The 24,913-nt window shown below is 34.5% G+C and overlaps 1 protein-coding gene across 3 annotated transcripts in view; it reads right to left on the bottom strand.

Annotated features, from left to right (window-relative positions):
• The window catches only part of LOC143239450 (uncharacterized), a 123,809-nt gene that overhangs the window by 56,815 nt on the left and 42,081 nt on the right, over positions 1–24,913 (bottom strand). For 2 of the 3 annotated variants that reach the window (XM_076480522.1, XM_076480523.1), the window contains 3 exons: positions 16,186–16,251; positions 14,372–14,510; positions 11,668–11,884 (listed from right to left, as the gene is read on the bottom strand). In XM_076480522.1, the coding sequence (XP_076336637.1) occupies positions 11,668–11,884; positions 14,372–14,510; positions 16,186–16,251 (422 nt within the window). The remainder of the gene's footprint in view (positions 1–11,667; positions 11,885–14,371; positions 14,511–16,185; positions 16,252–24,913) is intronic. The other variant, XM_076480524.1, reaches the window with a different exon arrangement.

The raw sequence follows: 24,913 nt of genomic DNA, 5'->3' as shown, positions 1-24,913 counted from the left end.
CAAAAAAATCTTTGCCAGGTCAACAAGCGGTTCATGCGCCACATTTTTCTGTCCTGGAATTAACTTTTTACAGAGCGGTCAGCTCTGTCTAGAATAATGTGACTCTTTGGCACGACTGTTCCATTCACAGAAAAAACAACAGTACTTTGTATAGCCGAGCTTCAGTCCCAGTAACAGAGCAACGACTTTCAGATCTTTACAAATATTCCAATTGTACTTGTTGTACTGGATGTGCTTCAGCAACATTTCCATGTTCTCGTAGGTTTCTTTCATGTGTGCTGCATAGCCAACAGGTATTCAAGGGTGAACGTTGTCATTGTGTAACAGAACAGCTTTGAGGCTTAACATTGATAAATAGACGCCACTCTTGCGGGTCATAGTCACAACTCAAAGCAGAGAACAATCCTTCGATATCAACACAGAAACAGAGACTGTCAACTTATGCAAAGAATTTGGTTATATCGTTTTGGCGGCTTTGAAAAACAGAAAGTTTCGTACCTGGTGACAGCAAACACCATTCCTGAAGTCTCAAACCCAGCAATTCGGCTTTTGCTTCTGACAGACCCAAATCTCTGGCCACGTCGTTTAATTTTAACTGTGTCATAAAATGTGGATCGCCTGAGGAACACGGTTTAAAATCCGGATCAATGCCTCCGCCAGTTCCCTGCATTGTAGTTTCTTCATCTGGTTCGTCTGAGGTCCATTCCTCTGGTGGTTTCGAATTTGGAAGACTGTCGTCATGTGGCACGGGTCTCATTGCTGAAGACAGATTAGGGTATTAAATTGACTTTTTGGTTTTGGTAGAGAAACCAGACACATTAGTCAAATAGAAGTGACAGTCCGTCACATGTTTTTTTTGTTCTCACTATATCATCGGGACAACAAACGTCTTTCGTTCGTAGTCTTTCGAGTGCCTCTGAGGCAAGCTCTGAGAAAAACAGCACATACCGCACAACAAATGTGAGGCGCCCATTCCTGGTTTTGATCACCAATTTTACAGCCGAAGTGCAGATGATATGCTTTCTTCACAAGAGTAGTCATTGAGCGTCTGTGATAAACAAGCGCATACTTGCCACAAATCTAGCAGAATGTATCGCGGCTGTTACGACATTGACGAGACAAATTGACTGACATCAATCGTCCTGTAAAACGTCTATAACATTTAACTTACTTGTTACAGTGCTACTGAGGTAATGCTATATTCTGCAACAATATGTACACACTGTAAGGTCTATATTAATCCAATGAGCAGCATCTGTGTATGGAAGCCACTTTTATAGCCTTTTGAGACAGTGTCAAGCTGGCTCCGGCCTATCCAGGCATGCCGGGCTGTTTTCTTCCACAGAACAGCTTCCACACTAGTCTGATTTCATGCCTGGACATGCCAAGACTGCACAAAACATTGTTCATAGGTCTCTTACAGAAACGAAAATTTTTGGACACAAGTATAAGAAAAAACATGACAAAACGGAAGATGGGCAAATTTGGATGTGATTTTCGTGATCAGCAGCCAAAAATCTATAAGGAACACCCAACAGTGTTCAAAAAGCAAAACCTTTGTTATGCAGTGTTATTATTGCAAAGAACAAAGTACTTGTGACATAATCATAAATAACACGTTGTTGTTTACCCAAAACATCAGAAGTTCGTTTGTGGAAGAAGAAAACCCAAAACTCACAAATTATTTAAACAAATTTAAAAAACATCTATGAAACATGGGAATAAACAGGAATCCACTCCTTTAAAATGAATTGTACTTTGGTGAAAGTGTAATCCAATATAAAACTTCATAAATTACTTAGGAGTGCTTTATCATTACATGTAACATTTCATAAAGAATTTATTAGTTATGTGGTGTAATTTGAATCCACTTTATTAGCAGAATGGCTTCCAAGGTCACTTTTCATGGCGTGATTTGTTAAGTGCACTCGACTCACGTTCTGCTGATCGCGGGTTCGGTTCGAATTCCATAACCGAATATATTCACTCTTTTAGCCGTGAAGGCGCTAAAAGGTAACGGTTAGTTCCATTATTCGTTGTCAAAAGAGTAGTCCAAGAAGTGTCGTTCTTCTAGTCTAACGTTGTTAAATTAGAAACAGTTAGGGCAAATAACCCTCGAATAGCTTCGTGCGAAATTTCTTTATTTTTATATCTCTTTACAAGAGTTTGTACACATGATAAATTCTAGAGGATTAGTATCAAAAGTTAATTGTTAATAAGATTTTATTTCGTATAAAATGTTCAATTTATGAGATTGAAAAGTTAAAACATAGGCCCAGCATGGCCAAGTAGGTTAAGGCGTTCGACTCGTAATCAGATGGTCGTGGGTTCGAATCCCGGTAGTACCAAACATGCTCGCCCTTTCAGCCGTGGGGGCGTTATAATGTGACGATCATTCCGACTATTCGTTGGTAAAAGAGTTGCCCAAGAGTTGGCGGTGGATGGTGATGACTAGCTGCCTTCCCTCTAGTCTTACACTACTAAATTAGAGACGGCTAACGCAGATAGTCCTTCAGTAGCTTTATGCGAAATTTAAAAAAGAAAACAAGGTTAAAACAATCCCATTGTCTATCTTTAAGAAATACTGCGAAGTTGTGGTAAATCAATTATTGTGATTTTTAATCACGAATTAAATATTTGATCAATGACTTCAAGATATTTGTTTTTGATTCTGATTTCTGTTTATATATTAAAGTATACTACATTGGAGTTTATGAAAATCTAGATCATGATGGAAAATATATTTATCCTTAAATTTATTCCAACATACCGGTTTTCCACATCCCAGATGTTATAAATAGCATAAACCCATTAACTGACTAACAAGTAAAAAACCAGCTCTTAATTTTGTAATGATAGCCATACGTGACCTGGATACCAGAAAACCATCTTCACTACTATAGAAATTGGATTACTATGCGCGCTTTTTCGATGACAAGTCGCAAGTTTGGCCTTATTCATGACGACAGCTGCCAAATTTCCACGCGCACAAGCTAAAACCCAAACACTGCGTTAACTATAAAGCATTCTTCGCTTCATAACCACTTTTTTTATAGCTATCTTGAACCAGGTTAAAGAAAACTTAATAAAAAACACATGATTTAGTTGAGTATTGTATCAATCATTTCACACACTATCGTTGGAAGAGTTTCTTGCCTAATTAAAACATCTTAACATCTTGCAACTGCTCTCAAATCAACAAGAAGAATCCCTAAGCGCAGTTAAAGTAAATTGTGTAAAACATTACCATACATAACCACTTCAGAAAACGGTCAAAACAGCCAAGAAAAACACACGAGAGCCATGTTATAAACAAGCTGAGGGTTTCCTTTAGTTTTTCTTTCTCGATAACATCAGCGTTTCCGTATGGAACTATTTGTAAAAGTGGTTTGTGTATACAACTCGTTGAAAAACTAAAACGCTAAATGATTCCCCAATAAACCAGTCTGAAACACTAGGTTTATTTTTATGTTGCTGAGTTTTCCACAGTAAAATCAGAGGATCTAAAGGAATTCAAAATTCTTTTTGTTTTTAATTTGTAAAATGGGCTGTTTACTCTTTTATTCGTTCTAATAAATGATTACGTTCAGTTACCTGGACGTTTTTACCAGCAAAAAGAGATTAGGCTTAAAAACATGGAGACAAATATGAGACTGACACTTGAACTCATCATGAAATTGACACTACGGCTAAAACTTTCATATAAAACTGAAACTGAAAAACGTTTGAGTAGATCACAAGTAGAAATGACATATATATATATAATTCAATTTTATAAACATATATAATATTAAATGTTTTCTTTTTGTTAATCCCATACGCAATATACTAAACTTGAATAAATTATAGATGCATAATGCGTATTTACCTAACCATCTCTAAAACATTATGCCCAAAACTAACCTTTGGTCCAAGTGTCTCGTAAACGAAATTGTAAAGACAGTAATTAGATAAAGTAATTGCGCTAGATTCATTCACAGAACTAAATCTTATAAGACAATAAATCCATATATAGAGAGAACTGAATTATATTAACAAAATAGATTGAATTTTTAAAAAAAACGCGCCAGATTTCTAAACCAGTTTCCTTTTTTTGTTCCAAAAATCCCGACATGGCCAGGTGGTTAGAGCACTCGACTCGTAGTCAGAGGTACGCGGATTCGAATCCCCGTTACACCAAACATGCTCGCCCTTTCAGTCGTGGGGGCGTTACAATGTGACGGTCAATCTCACTATTCGTTGGTAAAAAAGTAGCCCAAGAATTGGCGGAGGGTGGTGATGATTAGCTGCCTTTACTCTTGTCTTACACTGCTAAATCACGGACGGCTAGCGCAGATAGCCTTTATGTAGCTTTGACAAAATAATACGAATAGAAAACCCGTTAGCACCTCGTAGTTTGTACCGGACAAACAATTTACAATATTTTATGCATTTCGTATCAGACTCGTAATAAAAACTCTTGTTTAAATCACATCCAGAATAAATACTGTCTTTACATCTCTTTCTTATATTGTTCAGACAGAAGAATAACTTACAACTATTTCAGGGTAGCTCAACTAGAAAAATGCTCAATGTCTTAGTGTGAAGGGGAATCAGTTGTATTCTATCATTCTATATTTCATATTTATATCGATGCATAATGTTCCTTGTACATTTTATTAGCAGAACTTGTAGAATACGTACTGAATCTTGTTACAAAGCTCTTGTAGTGTACCCTATCCTCATATTCATTCACTGTATGTATTTGCTTGTCTGCCACCTCCTCTCACAGTTTTAAAATTATCAGGACCGAACTTCGCAGGAGAATTCGGAGTGAATGGCTCGGGGCGTCTTTCTTTGTGTGGTGTAGCTTGCTTACAAAATCGCGCCCACGAGGCCACCCAGAAATGATGGGGGTAGATCTAAGAATAAGTTTCAAGTCTTGAAAAATCACGAAAACTTTCAAAGATGGACATTATGTCTTCTTTGGAATACGAAACTGGTTATCTTGGTTCGAATCCATTGTGGTACCACAAAATAATCCCGCATTTTAAGTAGATGCGTTATAAGAGTGACAGTGAATTCCTTAGCGTGGTAGGGTGCTGATGATTGGCTGTCTTTTCTCTTTCTCTCTCGCTAGTATTTAAATACTGGAAACTGGGACAGACAGTCTCAATAGGTTTGTCAAAAATACGTAATACAATACAGTACTTTATTAGCAAAAAATAATATTGCAAATAAGTTCCCATGAGCACGCGTTTTAAAACTTAAAATCATATTGTTTACATAGTGTTTCAAACATTTTAATTTTTTCTTTCTTTGTAATCTGCGTGGAGTAAATCTATAAATTACCTTACCACATATAAGTTAGGTACGTGTTAACAGTGTTTGGCTTTTTATTGTACAATATTCGAGGATTATTTATTATTTAATAATTGGTGTATTTGTATAATCACTTCATTAAGAGCTCATTTTAACAGAGACATTAAAATAATACTTCTTGCTACTTGTAAGCAGCTTAAATGAAAAACAAGCTTAAGAATTTCCCATAAAAATGCTTTAGCAAAACAGGTGTCGTTCTTCATTCTTCACGAAATCGTGTATTCTTGGCAACTGTTCACCGTGCTAGAGTTGTGCTCATGTTTATCATGTGCCCGAGAACTGCAAAACTTAACGGTTCAGCTGAAAGCTTGTTTGTAGTTTTTAGATAGAGAGAGAAAAACACCGTCAACGCCCTAGTTTAAGCTGAACCATGGCACATACTATTTCGCTATCATGTTATAAAACAAACATATAATTGGATACTTATTAAAACATACTCGTGAGACCAGGATTTTGATTGGTCATTATCCAGCAAATGTTTGCGTTTCTACGTAACACATGAATATTCATGTTTTGCTTGCATATTTAAACCACTTTTATTACTACTTAACACCCACCACCACCACATGAGTGGCTCATCGGTAAAATTATCACTCGAGCTTATAATCCCAAATTTTCGTTTCAATCCCTGGTGTGAGTGAGCAAAGTGCATATGGCTCAATAGGAAACGTAAAAAGAACACGAACCTTCTCCCCATCCATAGTGTGACTGAAATAAAGAACCAAGTTGTACCTCTAAATGTTTCATAACTTATGGTTTAGCTTATAAAGACATTTTTGAATAATGGTTTAATCCTAAAAGATTGTATAGTGAAAAGCTGATCAAAGAAAATCGTATACGTTATAATATGACTTCTCTTTGATAAACAATGTTTTAAAATTTGAATAAAAAAATTAAACGCTTGCTAACGTCTCAATTATCACCGTGTTCATTATCAACGACTTTTCACCTCTAAAGGTCTTCATAAGGTTCGCCATATTTAACATAGTTGAGAGATATCGCGTCAGCTATTGGCTTATCCTTAATAGACAAATAAATAGGGTGTCTGCACGTATACCTGCTAGCCTGAGGTGAATCCGAAGTTATGGTATGTCACCTTTCCGAGAAAACCGACGAACAAAAGCTAGTTCAATAATATTTCTTGTCATTGTAATTGTCAATTAATAATGCACTAGCTGAAGTTGATTTTACCACGAAATTATTTTTCCTTTTTATGAACATCATAATGTATTCTCAAGACAACTGGTATGGGTATTAAAACTTTAATTAAAATAAAGTACGGAACAACGTTTCGACCTTTTTAGGTCATCTTCAGAGAGTGGGTTTTTGTCATCGCAAACATCATAACATTTACATTTTCACTAACGTTTTTATGTACCAAAGTTTAACTTTCATATGTTCTATAATTTAGGTTTTGACCAGCATAGTTATGCCTACAATATATTGTAAATCGTGGTTTAGTTTAAGTATATTCTTTGAGACAAAATCTGATTAATGCCCTAGTAGTTAACGTGCCAACAGTGTATCAGATGGTCCAAGGTTATAACCTCAGCATGGTACTGAATATCCTCCGCATTTTCGGTATCGCAACTTTAAGAGAGCCACAGTTCAATGTCACAATTCGACTACGAGCAGCCTCATAGCAAACAAGTCTTACTGACTTGTTTATCTCAATCTGGTCAATTGTTTTCAGTTTCAAGAGTTGACTGCTTCAGTTTGAAAACCCAAATATTTGTAGTGCTTTCAATTTTTTTATAAGAGTGTTTTGGCAAGAGTTACCAAATTTATTGTTCCATTACCTCACAAGAATAAGTTATTTAAGCAAAGATAAAAACTAGGGAGTTTTACTAGCAACAAATGTTAACGATGAAGGAGCCAATTGAGCCTTATATTTGTTATTTCAGATTATGAGAGATGAATACGACCAAACCACAGAACTCTGATTTTTATATTAAAAAGTTTGGTATTCTATAGGCACATATATATATGTTCATATATCTACCAAATATTTTTAATAGATATTGCGAGTTAACAATGAATTCCAGAAGAAAAGGTTAGCAATAAGCTTGAAAGCTTAAAACGCTAAAATGTAGGATTTGGTCCTCGCACTGGACCCATCTTTTTTGCATAACGCAAGCAAACCAAATGAATACTTTTTTATTGTGGTAGTATAAAAAACAGTTCACTGCATTAACAGTAATTAAAATTATTGGAAATGTAAAGAGACAGTACTACAACGAAATGTTATCACGACTTGTTGCAGGTCTAATTCTGGTTGGTCCTGCTTATCCATCTTGATCCAAGTTTCTTGGTTTTCCAAAGCTATTAGCTCATCTTAAAAAATTTAAATGCCTAATCTGAATATATTTTTTGTCTTAAAAGGTTGTTATATACTTTTCCTAAAATCAATGAAATTTCAGTGGAATCACACAACTACGAAACTTCAAACAATGTCAAAATGTAGTTCTGATACACGCCGCTCAATTTAGACTTCGCATAGGTTGTGATTTTGTCACGAGACTTGTTGACATAATAAAACGAATATCCAAACCAAACTTTAAGATATTTGAGAATGATGTTCTTCTTTCGTAATGCACACCTTTTAATATTTGATATTGACATTCACACGTAATTCTTTTTTTCAAGTTACATATTCCTATATTCCTAACATAATATACATAAACCTGAATAGAAACATGTATACGTGTATTTGAATGAAGGTTTACATGCTTTACGAACAAAACAGATACGTAAGAGGAAAACAGAGTCCTCATCGCAGTGACTAAATTAAGATAACTGAAAGATGAATCTTAATAGGAATTCTTAAGATAGTGTAAGAAATGGGTGAGAGGAGAGAAGATTGGTTGTTTTTGAATTTCGGTGAAATACTACACAAGGGTTATCTGTGCTAGCCGTCCCTAATTTAGCAGTGTAAGACAAAAGGGAAGGCAGCTAGTCACCACCACCCACAGATAACTCTTAGACTACGTTTTTACTAACAAATAATGGGACTGACCATCACATTATAAAAGTTCCACGACTGTAAGGGCGAACATTTTTGGTGTAACGTGGATTCGAACCCTCAACCCTCAGATTACGAGTCCAGCTCCCTACACACCTGGCCATGCTGGGTCCAGGGAGAGATTAAGATTGTATGGTCTGGAGCAGTGTTTCCCAAAGTAGGAGCCGAAAAGCTTTTTTCTGGAGGGTTGCCAAAAATAGATAAAAAAACAGAGATGCTGAATTCACTTTAATTCTAAATAAGCAGTAAGCTGACATGAAACATGTTGAATTACTCGAATGATACAGCATGTCATTGTTTTTACTACAGCACTGTTTATCAATAACTATGCTAAAGTAAAGGGAAGGACATTTTAAACTTACATTTTAGGATATTTATAACCTGGGGAGCCTCAAACATTTTTATTTACAGCAATGGACCCTCAGACTAAAAGGTTTTGAGAACCACTGGTCTCAGTGTTAGTAGAAGAGGATCTTTGTATATAGTGTTAAATACTGTACAGTTCTAGAAAGTGTCAGTTATTCAATTCTAGTAAGTGTTCTTATTTTGTACTGGAGAACTGGAACACTGTTTAGCTGTTTTATAATTCAAGTGTTTTAAAAGTCTGTACTAAAGCTCATGTCCTTTTTTTGTTTACAGTAACAAAAATACTTATTGTATGAGGTAAAGTACAACGGTTTATTCTATTACTGATGATATTACTTGGTATGCAAGAATGGTATAACCTGGTATGATTTAATGTTCTGGGCACTCGACTCGTATTCGACGAGTTTCAAGTTCAAATACTCCCTCTTGGGGCGTTACAATTGCAAGTTTCATCTGTAAAAGGGTTTTGGTTTATTTGTTTGTTTGTAATTAAGCATATGGCTAAACAATGAGTTAGCTGTGCTTTCTTTGCCTTCCAGTGTTATTGAAACCCGGTTTCTAGAGTTGTAAGTCCGCAGACATACTGTTGTAGTACTGGTGTTTGTAAATGAGTATTATAAGGGTTGGAGATAGATGAGATTGACCGTTTACCTTCCTTCTGGCCTATCACCTTCAGTTGACCCTTTATTGTGCTCTGTATAGCTTTCTATCATTTGGTTCCATTGTGAGCATCTACGTAAACAATACAGTACGAAGAAATAATATTTGTTTCTTTTATTAAACAGATGAAAAATATAAGCTTGGAAGGGTCTTTCAAATATTTGATACAGAGAAGTATTGATTTATTGAAAAAGTACAACCCTTTAAATGAAACACATCATATTTTTATTTATCTTATCTGATTTTAAAATATTTCAAATTTTTTTTTTTCAATTTTTATTGTCTTTAATTCTAAATCAGTTCTGTTATTTCTATTTGGGTTACAAATAAATTCACTAAATTACGGGCCCGGCATGGCCTAGCGCGTTAAGGCGTGCGCTTCGTAATTTGAGGGTCGCGGGTTCGCACCCGAGTCGCGCCAAACATGCTCGTCCTCCCAGCCGTGGGGGCGTATAATGTGACGGTCAATCCCACTATTCGTTGGCAAAAGAGTAGCCCAAGAGTTGGCGGTGGGTGGTGATGACTAGCTGCCTTCCCTCTAGCCTTACACTGCTAAATTAGGGACGGCTAGCACAGATAGCTCTCGAGTAGCTTTGTGCGAAATTAAAAAACAACAACAACAAACAAACACTAAATTACGTTCCTCGATGAAACATCTCTAAGCCTTTCGATTTGTTGCTTTCAAAACTTAGTATTTTTATTAAAAAAAATACTTATGTGCTCAAGGGACTTTATCCAGTAAATAAAGATGCGTTTCTATAGACGTTAATCTGTAAGTTATTTTGTTGACTTAGGAATTAAAGCTTTATTATAGAATTCAATGATTTAAAAGAAGGAATATAAGTTTCATGTGTTGTTATTTTCTTATCCTATAATCTTTCAAATTCAGATTTAACCGCCAGTTACGAAATCCTTTTATTAAGCAGCTTCATGTTCAGAATAAACATTTGAAAGGTTTAAACAAATGAATGAATGTATCAATGGAAACACATTTAGTAACAGATAATTTTACTTCTGTGGTACTAGTATTAGAAAAAACTCAGTATTATTTGGATTACAATATAGAAGACGATTACACTGTGCATAAAGAAACGAGGCAAATTACATCACTTGGAAAAAGAGTTTACCACTGATTTTGAAGAAAGTGAAAGAAAGAAGTAGTGGTTTATTGGACTATTTAAGTTTTCTTGGTTTAGTCTGATGATTTGGTGGATATTGTAAGAGCATCTGGTAAAAATAAAAGTTTTGTTGCAAAGTGATGAATCATAAGTGAAAAAAATCTGGAACACAATTGTAGTTAAGCGAATTGTAAAGAACACACTAAGTTTATGAAGGATGTACTAAGTCTGTTTGTTAACAAACCAGAAAATATTCCGATGCCAAAGAAAACGTTTAACGTATAGCAAGTTTAAACGTGGTACTGAATCTCACTGGAACGGGTTCGTGCTCCAGAGACGCCACCTACTTCCAAAAGACAAAACTTAAGGAAAATTGAAAATAAAATTAAGTTTAGAAAGTAAGAGTGTGAAAAGGCCTAATGAGCGAAGCCAATGAAAGCTATATGTGTTTATTTTTATTTTTTCAGTTATATTGTCTCTGTGAACGTTAAATAAAAAATGTCGTAAGAAAAGAAACAAACACTGGTATTTACACTGTTCGAAAATCACAGGCTCTGGTGTTACTAATCTACATGTGCCTCAAATTGTGTATTTTTAAAAGATGTTTTAGCACTAGCCGCAAAGGAACTACAAGGACTGGGTGGTAAACACTTAAAACTAGTGTGAATTTTTTTTTTTTAACAAATGAACAGAAGAACTGATTGTGTAAGACGAATTTACAACCGTTCAACATAACCCTATTTTAAAGAAGTAAGTCTTGTTTATATCCATCTAACTTTAATTATTGCTTCCGACACTTTCGTTGAACTTCATTATAACGCTTACTAAAATAAAAAAAAACATGAAATACCAGTTTCAGAATATCAGCCTTTTATACATTAAACAAATAAAAAAAAAACATCTTTCTTTGGGAAAGTTTCAAATAATCAGAAACAGATGAAGTGTACAAGAAGAAAAGGATCACCGTGTGCTTAGATATAAAAATATCAGTTGAGTTAAAAGAAGGATATGTCTGATAAGAGGAAGAAAAGGAGCACTGAGTAACCTAAATCTAAGAGAAAGTGTTAAATATCATATACATAAGTGTCTGAAAACACTGCGTTATATTCAGCCTGTGATCATTCATATAAGATGACCTACATTTATATCTTGAAATCTCCTTGTCTGCAGCTCCCCCTGGGTATCCACTATGTAGAAATTAAGTTGATTGGTCTTAGGGTCGACTGTAATTCCAAACTGAGGGTTGCCTCTCTGTCCATTCATACGAAGCAAATGCCAAGGTTTCTTATAAAAATTCCGCTTTCGAAAAGTAGCAACAAAAGAAAACTCTTCTGGCAAGCCGAGGGGAAACATTGAGCTTAAGGAAAAATACGAAAGAAATCAATCAATATTTAAACACTGGCATAAGGGTTCTAAGTTAACATACATAACACAATTATAAGACAATATTAAACAATCATATTAAGATTATTATTAAGCCTTTTGTAAACATTCGCATACACTCATTGAATATTACAATTCATGATTTAATAATACCATCTTACTATAAAGATTATCCAATGTGTACGTTAGTATGTATCACACAGAGCTGACTGACTTAATTACAATAATATTAGGTATGTAACTGTCTTACGGTATACTAACAACTATTATGTTTTAGGATTTTTGGATATTACCGCTTCGTATGAATTTTTGGTTTAAAATTTAAGATTAAATGAGCCAATTATTGCTTTCCATAGAGAAGGATGTGGAACTTGAACTTAATGAAGTCGTTAAGAATTTAATTACAAAAGCGAAAAGGAATAGAAACATTATAAATTATTGTTTTCATACAGCCCTTGTTTCTTTAGTGGGTATCATTACACAGTCAATGATAATATACAATATATATTGATATTACCAAACAAATATCATTTTCTTTAATAGAGTGAATGTACTAACAGGCGATGGTTCAAAGATATGACAATGATATGAACTAACTCTCAATTAGTTCATTATTCATATCGCTTTGTTCTTCAGGGTCCGAAAAATTTTAAATGTAATGGTTTTAATTACAAATAAAAAATATACAGTATGAAAATACTTATGGAAACCGGGAATAAAAATGCACATGAAGTGCACAAATTACAGAATTTTCCATTTTTATTAATTAAAAAGGAACTGTACCATAGTAAAGCCACGTGCTATAGTTTATATTGTAATGGCTGTCATTCAACCAATAATACATTGCCACTGCAGCATAATACCTCTAAAAGTACGCGATGTAGCGTGATATATGCACTTACAGCTCCCAAGAGAGAAATATCATATGAAAAACGTTTACAAATTAAATATATGACTGACGACGCTGCAGATTGAGACGAAACTTTGTTTCAATAGCAGCTGTACAGAAATTGAAGAAGATATGTTAAAGAAGTGCTGTTGATAACAGAAGTGGTTGAGACAGCAAATACAATTCCTTCAAAAGTGACGTTAAGTAATCCAGTGATAGTCTACAATCCAGTAAAGAACATGTCAGTGACCTAACTGCAACTACAGGCGTTAAATGTTATCTCCTGAAAGTAAGATAGCGTGTACACATTAGCGCTAAGTGAGCTCATTGGACGCGTTTCTGTACAAAATCCACTGCTTCTGAAATAGACAGCAAACTTTGAATAAGGAGTAAACAGAAATGGATAAATGTTCTTTTTACAGATTAAATGAAAGTCAAAACGGTACCATGGCCAGTCTAGACATGTTACACTAAAGCACTCCTTGGAGCCCAGTACAGGTGTGGGCTTCATCTCAGCCAGTTCTAGAGCAGATCTGAGTAAAATTGATGAAACACTAACTGTTGACAAATACAAGCATTTTTTTCATGATATTATTCCATCAAGAACAATGGTCGTTGAAAATGGATTTTTCTTCCAGTAAGACAGAGATCCAAAGCTTGCAACAAATGTAATAAAATGATAACTGGAGAGGTGAAGAGGTTGACGGAACACTCGTGACTATTGCAGGACTTCTTGATGACGAGAAACCCACTTGAAATAAAAAAATGTATCTCAGAACGGGTGGTATGGGTATTAACACTTTTACTATTAAAGCAGAGAAAAACGTTAACAAAGTTAACCTGAAGATGGCCTGGAAAGGTTGAAACGTTATTCTCTGCTTTAGTAGTAAAAGTTGGAATACCCATACCAGCCGTTCTGAGATACATTGCACAACTTGCACAAAGGTCAATGCGACTATTATTAAGGTTAAATGAGTTTGTATGAAAACTCAGAATGTTAAACAACAAACAAACAACTTAGCTTAATTATGAGGTGTAATACATGATATTTGGAATAATATTTCTCAATTATTCACTGTATGATAGCATAAAAATAAGGCGCATTGTACTGTTGAAATAGAATAATAAAATGCTAGAGTATGGAACAGATTATCCACATTTTGTTTTTGTAATAACGTGTTGTTTAAAATGACTGATTGGTTATAATCTGTTTATATGTTCTGTGTGTACATCACCTCCGAGTTTTCAGCTTTTGCTGAAGTTTTTTACTTATCGTAAAATACTTTTATATTAAGTTGTTTTCAGCGTGAAATAAACAATGAAACTAGAACGTTTTAGCAAAAATAATAAACTTTCAGATAAGTGGATATTATAGTTGTAAGATCTGGTTTATGAATCAATATAACTGTAGTAACCTCACTTATAGTAACATGCTCAGTACATAAATAATGCTAGTGTACCTAAAGTTAGTGTACACAGTAACTATCTGCATGTTATCCAGTCCTAAATAATAATAATAAAATATTAACTCGAAAGTTTCCCAAACAAATTTTTCAAAAGTTTATTAATCACCTGATAGGTAATTTCAATCTAGCTTTCCGCGGACCTATACGATAAGCTTTCTGTACTTTATTGGAGCCTTTTACCCTCCGAATTCCTGGAAATCCTCTTGTGACGTCATCTAGCCTAAACGTTCGTATCAAGTCAAAGCCTACAACAAAGTAAGGTGTGTTAATAAGAGAAACGAACATTAAACAGCATAACCTAAATACGTACACATCTATATGTTAGTATATTAGAGGTGTAACCAATTAAACTAAATTTAAATTCACACTGGGTGGTTTATTAACATGTCCTTCAGATTGGCAGTAGTGTTTATTAACATATCCTTCAGATTGGCAGTAGTATTTATTAACATATCCTTCAGATTGGCAGTAGTGTTTATTAACATATCCTTCAGATTGGCAGTAGTGTTTATTAACATATCCTTCACTTTGGCAGTAGTGTTTATTAACATATCCTTCAGATTGGCAGTAGTGTTTATTAACATATCCTTCAGATTGGCAGTAGTGTTTATTAACATATCCTTCACTTTGGCAGTAGTGTTTATTAACATATCCTTCAGATTGGCAGTAGTGTTTATTAACATATCCTTTAGGTTGGCAGTAGTGTAGTTTGACCATAATATTTTACTCCACAACGTATCTAACATTGTGACGTTACCCGTTTCCTGGTACTTGGAAAATATATTAGTTTTCAGTTTTTGAAATATTTTTAGAAACAAGCTCAGGATATTTTAGAAGTCCTTGTAGATATCTCAGTGGAGTTACCAAAAACTGAAGTTTATATCATGGTAAAGGATTAATAGTGATGATAAATAATTAATAATTTCAGTTAAGGATTTGCTAAATCTATTACATCATATCATCCTTACGTCTTCTGATGCTATTTTCAGGGTTGTTCACGGGAGGGGGAGAAACAGGGAATATGGAACATTTTGCCAAATGGAAATTATTATTTAATAAAAACTTTCAAAATAAGTAAACCAGATGAAACGATTAAAAACAAAGATGAATTATATGAGATAGGGTATGTGAAATACAAAATACTTTTTTAAGCTTTATTTAAAATTGTCATTCTATAAGGTGCTATCTCAGAGTTACTTCACTTTTGTAGTTTATATATTTATTTTTGTTTTCATACGTAAAGCACCAGAAGAATTTGGTTAGCATCACTGAATCACTGAACATGCTAAATAATTAATTTTAAAGCATTTTAATATACAATATAAAAGGGTTTATGTATATAGCGTTTGTAAATGTTGACTCCATATTTTAAATTTGCCTAGGTGACCCGAACGGTTTGTAACAGCGTAATTCGAGTTTGTTAACATAATAGTAATACGTAATTTCTAAGCCTATTTATATCAACCCCGCAAATCACAGTATCTGTAGATTCTTCTTCCGTTTCTCTCTCTTCTGTAACAATAATCGTAATCCAACGTCTGTTCTATTTCTATCTTAACCCTATTTTTGCATGATTGTTACTGATACTGTTTCGGTTAGTTCTGTTGTATAGTGTAACCAGCGGCGTATTTAGGTAGGGGCTAGAAAGGACTCAGCCCCAGGGTCCATGGCTTTAATGGGGGCTCATTGATAATCGTATTACATGTAAAATTACATGGGAGATAGGGCCCACAAAAATTATTAGCCTCCGGACCCACACAACCTTAAATCCACCACTGAGTGTAACAATAACCTTACATTACTGTACGTAATTAAGCCTAGTTATGAGCATAAGTTACTTGAACCTTTATTACTTATTAATGTAACGTTATTTTTCTCTCTACTATAATCTTAAACTGAATGTCATAGTAAAAATCATACCTGGAAGATCGTCTTCACCTGGTCTGATTTCAGGACAAATATTATTTACATCGTTGTATCTCTCTTCTGCAAGACACCAGAATCAAATCAGGTTAAAAATACTGGTTTATCTTTAAATAATAAATAATGTTTCTTTCAAACCTCCATTACATAAACAGACATGGTCAACTTTCTGTTGGACAACAATTTAGATGTTGCTTGTTTCACAATGTTTAGTAGAACGTTGGTAAATCTCTATGTGCGTCAGTTACTCTTTTGATCGATTTAGGCCTCTTCCATTTAACCTCTCTTTGTATATTTACTCACTATTATAAATAAAAAAATACAAGTTGTTATGGAGTAGATGCAACAGACGGTTGCTATAAGAAGTCATTAGAAGTTACCACATGGGTGTATCCTAGCATTCCCTTCACTTATCAGGTTTGTTAACATGGCAGTTTATTATAAGCATTAAGTAACTAAACAATCTACGCTTGATTGTTTTATATTTAAGCAAGTTCCAGATAATTACTGACTTATGGAAAAAAATCAAGGCATTTTAATCTTTATCTTAGCTCTGCTGAAATGGTCTGCACTTCACTGAGCAAACATAACACTATGTAACACAAATTTTGTTCCTGAATAGTATGTGTTATTTCTTAATTGCTTATGTTGTAAAAGTATAGAAAATGGCTATTATTCTCTTCAAACTTTGCTTTTGTGACCTGGATAATGAAATTTAGAAGTTAACCTATTTTCTATGTAAAAACGAACAAATCTGTACATTTTCATTTAAATAAAGCCTGAATAAAACAACATATGAATAAAGATGCACATGTATTTATGCTAAAGTTATACAAAAATGAACAAAACTGTTTAGAAGTGAGTAGTTTTTCGAGATTTGCGACTGTAATGTAAATCACTTTCACGTATCAGCCACCAAATATAGTCTCCAATCATGTTTTCGTTATACACTCCCAGGTCACAAAAGCAAAGTTTGAAGAGAAAACTGGATCTTTTCCATTTACTTTAGGCATAAGCAATTGGGAAATAATACTTTCTGCCCAGGAACAAGAAAAAGTAAAATTTTTGTTACATAGTTTAATACTTGAATACTCAATGTTTTGTTCGAAAAATTATTAAGTATTCTACTTTTTATATATTCCAAAATACGTCTATCAAACAACACATAAAGCAGTTAACAGTCGCGTATCTATAAGTGATTTCAAAAGTCCTTTAATTTTCTAATTTCTTTCAATAAGAGTAACAACCAATAACCTTTTATGGAGGAAAAATTATATATTGGCATTCCTCCAGTGGCTCAGCCGTATGTTTGCGAACTTACAATGCTAAAAACCGGGTTTCGATATCCGGGGTGGGCAGAGCACAGATAGCCCATTGTGTGGCTTTGTGCTTAATTCAAAACAACAAAATCCAACATATATTAAACAACTACTTTTCAAGGATTCTGCTAAATTTATAAATTGGTTATACGAATAAGTAAGTCGTTTTGTGGATCAGTAATGATCTCTTTTAAACAAATTTTCATTTTTACACTTTTGTTCATGGATAAAATTGGTAGTTGAATATACTACATTTTATAAATCTGTTTATGTATTACATCTATGTTAATTTCAGAAACGTTGACGCTTTCTTGAATCACGAATTTATGTATAATGTCAAACTGGGCCAAGTATAGCGCACGTATACTATGTCTGTGAAAACAAGATAAATTAATTGAAAGGCATCAATCTCTGTAAAAACCACGTGGCATAAGCATGTTTAGCTATTGAGCTGTCAGGTTGATAATATACGACAGGAAGTCGATAGTAGTAACTTTAGAGCCAAACTGCTTTAAACAGTACGAAAAAAGGCCGATTTAGGAATGAAAAACAGTTGGCCACATATGGCTGTACCAACTGATGGACTCGACCTCCATTAACATTTAGTCTGTAGATGGCGCTGAAATAGTAAGAGTTTGATCATAGACTTTTATCTCAAAAGAAAATTTAATTCAGATCTATAAGATCTGTTTTGTCTCCCTGTTTAATGATGCGTCACTTAATATTTCATAGAACGTACAAAAAAAGTGAATTATATTTTTTATGACATACGAGGTCGAGTAAAAGCTGTTATACGGTTGTTTTTATACCGATTGGTAAAATTGGTATTAAATGGCCTGGCATGGCCAAGCGTGTTAAGGCGTGCGACTCGTAATCTGAGGGTCGCGGGTTGGCGCCCGCGTCGCGCCAAACACGCTCGCCTTCCCAGCCGTGGGGGCGTTATAATGTGAAGATCAATACCACTATTCGTTGGTAAAAAAGTAGCCCAAGAGTTGGCGGTGGGTGGTGATAACTAGCTCCCTTCCCTCTAGTCTTACACTGCTAAATTAGAGACGGCTAGCACAGATAGCCCTCGAGTAGCTTTGTGCGAAATTCAAAACAAAAAAAAAACAAATTGGTATTAAATGCTCGGTACTAAAGAAAATGTTAGAGACACAGTTGTAACCAACTTAATTTTTTTAAGTACAACGTTAGAACTTAAACTGTGTACTAAAAAATAGCTGTATAATCACCTTTGCCTCGTATTAAGTATTCAGTTCTACTTTTGACCTAAAAAGTAATATGTTGTTTGCATTTCTGTACTTCAGAAAGGTTTTTGTAAATGTTCAAAGGAATAAGCGAATTTTGTTCAAGCTATTATTTTGATAGTTATTTTGGAACTTTTTTGTTTTAGAACTGGATATTAAAGAATCAGACACAAGACTGAAACAAGTATGGTTAATTTGAGGCAACATGGAAAATATTTTGAAATGCTTCTCTGTAACCACATGTGTTCCTTGAAGTAATTGGCCATATACTCAGTTAAACTCAAGTGCTGACTGGTGGGGGAAGGGCTGACAAATCTTAATTTGCTCAATCGCTTCAGCTGACTTAAATAATATTTTGTTGTGAAACTTGAGTAACATTTACGTACAGTAACGTATAAATTATACGACCCCACATTAAAATTATTTGGTGTGGGCGTGCGTTGGATGTGAATAAACCGAATACATTTCTGAAGATAGAGTAACATTTAAAATGATAAGAAATAGATTTGGTATTTTAAGATGAGTTGTACATGAACAATCAAAAACTTACAAACATAAAGCAAAAATATTTAAATTGATATTAGGTAAGAATATAAACATGTCAGTTTCAGTTATTGCTTGTACTAATTATATGACACATTCTGATGGTTAACACACCAGGCTGCGTATGAGAAGGTACAAGGTTCGAGCCACAATATACCTCTGAACACTTTCAGCTGTCAGAGCGTTATAACTGAAAACGATTCTTCTTGTTAACTTAAGAAAAGCTTGCATAGGTAGCGATTGCTACTGATTTGCTGTCCTGTCTCTGGTCAGCAGTTCTAAATCAGAAATACAATATCCGAAGTGTACGGGTCTCTGATCTAGTCATTCAACTGATGTAGTCCATTAAAAACACCCGAAATACCGGAGGAATTTTAAAAAATCAGTATTAAACAACTATTATCTTTATATGTAACTTACTATCCCAGTCTCTTGTACCACCTAATCCATAGGGTACATTTTCTGCATATATGTATTTTATTTTATTATGTTTTCACAAAGATATCTGAAACTAAATATTTGTTACAAGTTGAAAAAATAGCTTATGATATAATTATTGACCCCGGACCTTTAACACTTGCATTTCCTTCTCAAAACCTCGTCATTAAAAAAAAAAAAAAGATTAATATAAGACGCTACTTAGGCTATGTATAAAGTTTGTTATTTCACTGTTATGGTAACTTATAAAGGCTTAGTCACAGGTTTTAAGTAAAATCAATATTCTATCAACGCTTGTACTTGTCATGTGATAAGAAATGCTAATACGTAAAAGAACATATTTCAATCCCTATCAGAGACAGCTACCATTACATTTGCCGTTTATTGTCTACACACATTTTTTGTGATGCTAGGCACGACACTGACTAGATTGGAGAATCTGGGTATATTCACCATTAGAAAAAAAAAAACAGTCAAATTCATAACAATGCGGTTTAATGAAGATTTATGGCTTTCACGAGGCTGTTATTAAAAAAGAAAGGAAAAAAATCATAGAAAAAAATACCGCCTGCTTTACACTATGAAATACAGCTAAGTAGTGGTTCCACATGCGAATAATCTAGAGTACATTTCCTCATCACCTTAATTCTAAAACAAGGTCTATTTAAGATGTTCTTGCTAAAGCGACACCTACGTAAAATTGACAGTTCTCTGAGATCCCTTTCTTTTTATTTCTTTTTTTTGTATCTGTTTTTTTTTCAGTTATAAAGATTGTGTTTTTCTTTTATGATTGCATAATTGAATAATCATTATTTCCAGGTCCTTGAACTATAATTTAATTTAATTATAATGACAAATGATGGTACGCAACCAGTAGTGACGTTAAACAGACGCCCTTCACGTCACAATACTTGTAAATATGTCCACGCCTACCCAGTTCAGTTGACTCTTTGCTGTGAGGAATGAAAATATGTGTACTTAAATGGACAACTATTACGTAAGGCAGTTTGGCGAAGTATATTAGCAATAACTATATAATTTCAATTGTGTTGTTGATTTTATAATGTTAGCGTGTATTTAAATATCTAAAACATTAACACTATGAATAGTAATACCTGGAATTTATAATTAATTTATTTGGTTCGTTTCTACTGTTTTTTATTCTTAATTACATCTGCTAATTAATTAATATCTTCGGATTTCAATACATTCCATTGGGGCATTTTAGATTTCTTGATGTTAAACAATATCCAATTTATTTTTTATGCATTTGGACTATAATAAATTATACTGATTATTTCAGTGTTTGTTTTTGCTCCTACCCCCTCGGTGACCTAGTTTTAAGTTTCAGGGTTCATAATGTTAAAATTCGTGATTTTGCCCCTTTGTTGGGACAGCAAAGATAGTTCATTCTGTATATTTGCGCTTAAAGCAGAACACTTTTTAATTATGTTAAAAATTGTTTTTAATTAAATTATACTTAATTTCTCTTATTCTTTTCGTTTTTGACTTCTATTTATCTGAGTTTATTTTTTTTACTCTTAATAAACTGTTTTAGTTCTTACTGTGTTTAAACAATAAGTTTAATTCACCCTTTGATGCTCTTATTTGTTTTCAATGTCGTCAATTTTTAATGTGTTTAATTATCAATCAGTTCCGATATTTCATTATATTTGGATGGCAATTGTATTCGTTCCCCGCTGGCACAGCGGTAAGTCTACGGGTTTACAACGTTAAAATCAGCGGTTCGATTCCCATCGGTAGACTCAGCAGGTATCCTGATGTGGGTATGCAATAAGAAAGTACACATGCTAATTCATTAGGCCTGACGTTGTAACTAGTGTGCTTAGCTTGCAATTTGCGGATTACGAGGTTGAAAAACATCGCCAATCAAACTTGACTTTTCATTTCAGGGATTGGGGGATTATAATATTGCAGTCAATCCTACTAATCGTTTCTAAAGAGTAGCTTTTCCACTTGAAAATTATGGAAGGTTAGAATATATATCCCTCGCGTAGGTTTGGAATAAATTAAGTTTTTTAAACTTTTGATTTGTAAATCACTAGTTTTTATTTTAATTAGGTGTACTAATTACGTTTATTATTAAATCTTTTTTACTGTCTTTCATTCACAACTCAATTAATTTATTTTCAGTTTTATAGCCCTTTGGAAGATATATTTTTAAACATCTATATATATTTCTTAACTTCTTTACTAATTAAATGATCACTTGCTTCATATTTGATGTTGTTTATGAACTCAAAACTAACATTTGTTAACTCCATTCCTGGACATTAACGATGTTTACATACTGGAGGGAAGTAAAATATCTGTGGGAGGACTACTGACCAGGAGTCACGTCCCCGACTCAGTCTGTGGTCTGGAGGGAAGTAATATATCTGTGGGAGGACTACTGACAAGGAGTCACGTCCCTGACTCAATCTGTGGTGGATCTTTTTATCTTCAGGATTCAAAACCTCATTTTTAGTATTCTGTGGAGTGTGACCTTTTATTGATTAAAATATCGTTAACGTTTCAGGCGGCATCCATTCAGTTCGTGCACTTTAATAAATGTGGTAAATGTTCACGCTTGTCTTGTGTATCAATATCCCGAGTTAGTTTTGAAATGAACAGGAGTTCGATTTTATAGTTCATTCTCATGTTTTATCAGTACTCATCGATATCTTTCAGAATGCTTACACGAAAGATTTTTTCAAACGAAATAAACTTTTATTATTATTTTTTTCCAACAATTTGTTTGTTTTGGTTTGTTTTGAATTTCGCGCAAAGCTACACGAGGGCTATCTGCGCTAGCCGTTTCTAATTTAGCAGTGTAAGACTTGAGGGAAGGCAGCTGGTCATCATAACCCACCGCTAACTCTTGGGTTATCTTTTACCAACGAATAGTGGGATTGACAAAACATTATAACACCCCTACGGTTGAATGGGCGAGCATGTTTGGTGCGACGGGGATTTGAACCCGCGACCCTTAGGTTACGAGTCGAGTGCCTTAACCACTTGGCCATTTACTAAACGAACCGAAATCATCTCCTTGTAAGCTCTCAGTTCGGTTAGTTTGCTACTTGAACCGTATTATTCACACTGTTGCAAACGAACCGAACTGTACTGAATACAAAAAACAACAAAACGGTGTGAACAGGCAATTAGTTAGTGTTCTCCAGTTTTATGATTTGAAGTATCTTTTAAGTATCTCATGTTTCCACGATGTTTCCAGTTACTCGTTCAGTGGACTCAGCAGATAGCCCAATGTTTGCTTTGCTATAAGAAAACACACACACAGTTACTTGTAGAAAGTGAGATCACGCCAATAATGACAAACTAGTTCCTAGAAATATGTTGTACGTGCATGAATAATTATTCAAACGTTTCTCTATGATAAAGCAAAATATATAAAATATGCTAAGTTTCAGTCAGATCTGATCAACTTGTAACGGGCACTTATTGAAGCAATGAAACAGTTTTAGAATTAATATAATAGACCGTATTGTACATTTTTGTTAATATTTTTTACTGCTGTTTCAGTTACCGCTTTCTAACAGTGTTTATTCAACAGTAGAAAATATACTCACTGGGCTAACATTGTCGTGTATGTACAGTCATGTGAAAAAGGTAGAACACCCTATGAAAGCCTTTATACTTGTGTAACATTTTTGGATATATAGATATCTAACCTCAATTTCAACAATACTGAGAGATTATAGGAATATAACTAAACAATTAAAACTGAAGAAAAGACTTTTCAAGATCTGTAAATGTAATTCTACAAAAATGCATATTCTAACTGAGGAAAAAGGAAGGACACCCTACCCTCTAATAGCTAGTGTTACCCCCTTTGGCTGAAATAACTGCAGTGAGATGCTTCTTGTAGCCATCTACCAGTCTCTGACATCGGTCTGAAGAAAGTTTGCCCCACTTCTCAATGCAGAATTCTTTCAGCTGTAAGATGTTTGAGGGGTTTCTTGCATGTACAGCCCGTTTCAAGTCACCTCACAGCATCTCAATGGGATTAAGATCTGGGCTATGACTCGGCCATTCCAGGACTCTCCATTTCTTAGTTTTTAGCCAGTCCTTGGCGGATTTACTGGTATGCTTTGGATCATTGGCGTGTTGCAGAGTCCAGTTCCGCTTCAGCTTTAATTTTCTTACAGATGGACTCACATATTCCTCAAGCACCCTCTGATACACAGTAGAAGTCATGATGGATTGTGAGCTGTCCAGGTCCTGCTGCAGCAAAGCAGCCCCAACCCATGACACTTCCACCTCCATGCTTCACAGTTGGTATGAGGTTCTCTTTCTGAAATGCTGCATTTGGTTTACACCAAATATATCATCTGTTCTGGTGTCCAAATAATTCAATTTTGGACTCATCTGTCCAAAGAACATTATTCCAGAAGTCCTGGTCTTTGTCTACATTCTCTCTGGCAAACTTCAGTCTGGCCTTGATGTTTTTCTTAGAGAGCAAAGGTTTCCTCCTTGCACACCTCCCATGCAAGCTAAACTTGTGCAGTCTCTTTCTGATTGTAGAGACATGCACTTTCACAGCAAGAGTAGCCAGAGCCTGCTGTAGGTCCCGTGATGACATGTTAGGGTGTTTGGAGACCTCTTTTAGCATCTTGCGGTCTGCTCTTGGGGTGAACTTGCTTGGACGACCAGACCTGGGCACGTTGTCAGTTGTTTGGAAAGTCCTCCACTTGTTGATTATTTTCCGGACAGTGGAATGGCTGATTTTAAAATCTTTTGGGATCTTTTTAAATCTCTTACTAGACTCATAAGCTGCTACAATTTTCTTTCTGAAGACCTCAGACAGCTCTTTTGCTCTCACCATGGTGTTCACTCTCACTTCAACAGTCAGGAGCACGCCAAACTAAATGTCTGAGGTTTAAATAGAGCAAGTCTCATTCAAAATGCTGAGTAACGATCTTATAATCATGTGCACCTGGTGTGATACACCCGTGTGTGAGTTGAGCCATTTTAAGTGGGAATAAGTGTGGGGGTGTCCTAACTTTTCCTCAGTTAGAATATGCATTTTTGTAGAATTACATTTACAGAAGATCTTGAAAAGTCTCTTCTTCAGTTTTAATTGTTTAGTTATATTCCTATAATCTCTCAGTATTGTTTAAATTGAGATTAAATATCTATATATTCAAAAATGTTACA

The sequence above is a fragment of the Tachypleus tridentatus genome, chromosome 13 (genome assembly GCF_004210375.1).
Source record: "Tachypleus tridentatus isolate NWPU-2018 chromosome 13, ASM421037v1, whole genome shotgun sequence".
Classification (NCBI taxonomy): Eukaryota; Metazoa; Arthropoda; class Merostomata; order Xiphosura; family Limulidae; genus Tachypleus; species Tachypleus tridentatus.
Note: the sequence above shows the minus strand (reverse complement) of the source record. Positions and strands in the feature narration are given on the sequence as shown.